The 4,030-nt window shown below is 35.6% G+C and overlaps 1 protein-coding gene across 1 annotated transcript; it reads right to left on the bottom strand.

Moving 5' to 3' along the window:
* Positions 1-258: 258 nt before the first annotated feature.
* DIP-delta (Dpr-interacting protein delta) lies at positions 259-3,795 on the bottom strand (the record flags this gene model as incomplete). The annotated part of the gene is made up of 5 exons (XM_017638334.1): positions 3,346-3,795; positions 999-1,105; positions 727-934; positions 494-655; positions 259-387 (listed from the first exon to the last, which is right to left on the bottom strand). Coding segments are annotated over exons 1-5 (721 nt in total), but the record flags the coding sequence as incomplete, so codon positions are not given.
* Between the last annotated feature and the right edge of the window lie 235 nt (positions 3,796-4,030).

Here is a 4,030-nt window from a genome sequence, read left to right as displayed (position 1 = left end):
TAAAATTGAATGGGCAACTAACTGCAAACTCTAAAACTTTCCAGAAATTCTGAATAAAAAGATGAAAATTTTGTTGAAAATTTTTTTAATTTTTTTTTTTAACTTTGTATAGAATGAAATATATTTTCATAAAAATAATTAATGCGAAAATTTTTTCAGGAACATAATTGTGTATATTATATAAGAACAGGGTGCACAATTTCATTTGTCGCCTATTGTATGTAAAAAAAAATTCCTGACACTTAAGAATGTACTCACACTCAACATCCAAAATAATTCGCTTTGACACTGATGGCGGTACACCGTTGGTGGCTATACAGAGGTAAGCACCCATTTCATTGCGGCTTACTTTCGTCAATGGCAACACTTCGCCATCGTAAACTAAAACTGTAAAGGAGAAGATACAAATAAAAAAGGAAAAGTTAAATATAGCCAGTACATTTTTATGTAGGTTTAAATCACTCCTGTTCAAGTCAATTGGGCACATTCTTACCTTTCTTCTTCTTTTCGACGGCAATTTCTTCACCATCTTCGCGCCGCCAAATTATTTTCGGCGTTGGAAAGCCATCAGCGCGGCAAGTCATATTGATATTTTGATTTTCACGCACCGCCACTGAGGAAGGAGTGCTCTCGATGTCGAGTATGTTCGGTGGTACTAGAATTGGAAAGTTCAGTGATTAGTTATTTAAATTACTTAGTAAGCCTTTCCTTTTGCATTCAACTTACCCACAACCTGCAAATAGCCCACTTGGCTTATCATTGGATTCGTATTTACTTGGCACATATAATAGCCACGATCATCTTGATGCGCCTGATTTACATGCAGCAGCCATGTATTGGCATTATCATAGGTGATGCTGTAGCGTGGTATGCGAGATATGACATGTCTGTGAATTGTCAGTATCATTTGGCGATCGATGTGGATCCAGGCGACCTAGTTAGGCGACATGCCGAAGTGATAGATGATTTCAATTTAATTAAAGTAGTTCTTTAATTACCTTGTATCCCCCTAAGTGCTCGACCACGCATGGCAAATTGGCATCTCGACCGACAGCAACGGTTACATTTGGTATTGGCTGTGCGAAGCGTGGCTCATCCATCATCACTGTAACAAATGTGGATGTAAAATAATTTTGTGTGGGCTTTCGATTACGCGTACATATTTAAACTAGATTATGTTAATGAGTTTTTTGTTTGCAACACTAGAAATTAAGCGCAAAAGAAAGTTTAATATGCATAGAAGGGGAACCATGTGGTATGAGTAATATTTTTGAATGTACAGACAAGAACCGAAAATTGTTTTGAATCGGATACGTTTTTGGCTGTTTTTTTTTTAAATTTTCTCAATGAAATTTTCGTTCAATACGCTTTCTTTCTGAACTTCACAGCCATCATCTCTTTCGAATGTTTCCAAAGATTTCCAGATATGAAAATGAATGAAAATTGTAGTCGTTTTCCGTTTGTTTCCGGATACAGAGAATTGTACGAGGCCGCACTGTCGCACGTTTCTCTGTTGGCTGAGAAGTCATTGTTTTTCCATCGTCGTTCAAATTGACGTGGCAAAAATAAAAAAAAAAAACAAATAAATGAATTGAATTTTCTTTAAGAAGCTAAGAAGAAAATTAATTTTTTTAGCTCTTTGCTCCAGCTCCGACCCAGCCAAAATCCTTTGCTCCTTGCTCCATTCCTCCGCTCTGCACCGAAATCCTAGTTTATTTTCTTTCCGTCCCCACTCTCTCTGCTTTACTACCATATGTTCATCCACTTTTTTTCATGAGCAAAAACCTAGCCCCCAAAATGCTATTAGCATAGAAATGAATACCATCAATAATTTTCGATTTACTGGGTTTGCAACGAGCATGCAATCAACTTGTGGCTAGGCTGCAGAGCGAAAGCATCTTTCAGGGAGATCAAAATCCAAGCCGGAGGGCTGCACGTCCTCCCTTGATTGAGGCGTGAAGCAAAAACGGGTTTCATCCAAAGCAATTTTGTTATTTCCATTGAGTTGAAACTGAGGATAAATAATTAGGTTTTTTTTTCTGAAATATTAAATGATGCAAGTTAAACAAGTGCAGGTAAAATAGCTATAAAGGCTCAACGGAAGGGTGATTTAGGGGCAATGTAGTCCTCTTGTGCACGACTTCTTATTAGAGAGGCACGTATAAGTGTTCGCTAGTCACACAGACCATTTTAAAGACGAGGCCGTCTAAAGAAGCCATCATAGTTTTAAGGCTGAAATACGTGGGCTATATGTATACATAAGAATGAATAAATTTAGATGAATTTTTATTCGCGAGAGCTAGGGTGAACGAGGTACCCAAAGGGGTTACAGTTCAACTTTATGGTCGATTACAATAATGGCAGGGTCGACTTATGTAAAACAGACAGACACTCCATACGGAGAATTCACTTATATGCTGAAGAATCGGGCGGATACGCATTGGAGTAGTGAAGACCAGGTGGGGCCGTGATATCTCCTAATGTTTAGATAGGCGGTTTTACATGATGCGGACAGTATGCATCACGAGTCACATAACCATCCGCATTGTCCGGTAAACTAACTTAAGTACCCTAGAAAAACTGGTCATATATAAGGACTCTTTCGTATGCCTCCAAATCAGAGAGAAAATTTTGTAGCCGATTTGAGCATTTTAGCGTATTGGTAAGTAGATAAAGAATACGACTTTGTAATATTTATTACTTTTTCAGGCGTATTGCCAGACTTTCACAGAGCAATAAATAACCACATTTTTAATGACAAAGTTTAACATTCGTATCTGAATGCCACAAAATTTTCTGCATAGCAAACCCTTTGGAGGAAACTATCTAATCGCGTCAAGTGAAGTGATTCCGAAAAAAATCACAAAATTCCGATGCTTCGAAAAATTCAGAAAAAAAAGTATGCTAATTTACGAGCATACACATAAGAAGATTGCTTAGTTAATAGTTTATGGGTCATGAGTAAACAGCTTAAAATGCACTATTAAAAAAAAAACTTTGGTTTATGTTAATAGAAACACGTTTATTATCCACTGATGCCATTAATGAGGTAATGAGCCTAAATCTGAAATAAAATCACCCGAAAATTCGAAACTTCTAAATATTCGCATAGACATTGCTTACTAATTACAGTACGCACACATACTACTTCTGACTGGAGGAGGAAAAATTTATCACACCAATCATAATCAGAAAATGTTCCCCCTTTTAGTACTAAAAAAGATGCAATTTAATGTCCACTGCAATTAGCGTATTCCTATGATCATAAAAGTACTTAAGTATATACAAAAAAAAAATAAAAATTTAACATTTTGCTGCAACAGCACACACAACTCGGCTACTCACCATGTGTCACCAAATTTGTTAGATAGATGAGGAACATCACTTTCCGATTTGTGTAGCGGTTGGGGAAGAAATTCAGCGCAATTAGTAGCAACTTAATGACCGTAATTATGAACATTTTAACAGCTGTGCGTCGATGCGATGCGATAGCGAGAAATATTAGCCAAATAATTTCAATTTTTTTTTTTTTTTTGTTTTTAATTTCGTGGTGTTCTATGCTTTAATCTGCCGCATACAGTTGGCTTATGTTAATTGATGGTTTTGCTTTTTGGGCCAGTGATTATGTTGATTTGATATGTGTTGAAGTGATTGATACTGGCGCGTGAACTGTTTTACATTGCCGTGTTCAATTACATTTTGCAGTGATTTGTTTTTGCTTTTTTACTTTTTTTCTTATTCTAATTACGACTTAATTCACTAGTACTTATTAAATGCTTCAGGATGATTGAAAGAACGTTTTTTTGTATTCCACTATAAAAACTTCTATGTAGGATTAAAAACTTTAGTTGTAAATTATTTTATTAGATACTTTTATTAAATGCATTCTATTACTAAAATCGTCATTATTTTCATACATTGAAAAGAAAATTAATACACTTATTATGTTTAATTCAAATCACCCAAATATATTGGTATAAATTTTTATTGAATTAAGTTCATCTCCATTTGTCGAAAAAAACTCACACCA

This window comes from Rhagoletis zephyria, unplaced genomic scaffold, assembly GCF_001687245.7.
Source record: "Rhagoletis zephyria isolate East Lansing unplaced genomic scaffold, Rhagoletis_zephyria_1.1 Rzeph_scaffold_24452, whole genome shotgun sequence".
Taxonomy (NCBI): Eukaryota; Metazoa; Arthropoda; class Insecta; order Diptera; family Tephritidae; genus Rhagoletis; species Rhagoletis zephyria.
The sequence above is the reverse complement of the archived record's forward strand: the minus strand, read 5'-3'. Positions and strand labels throughout refer to the sequence as shown.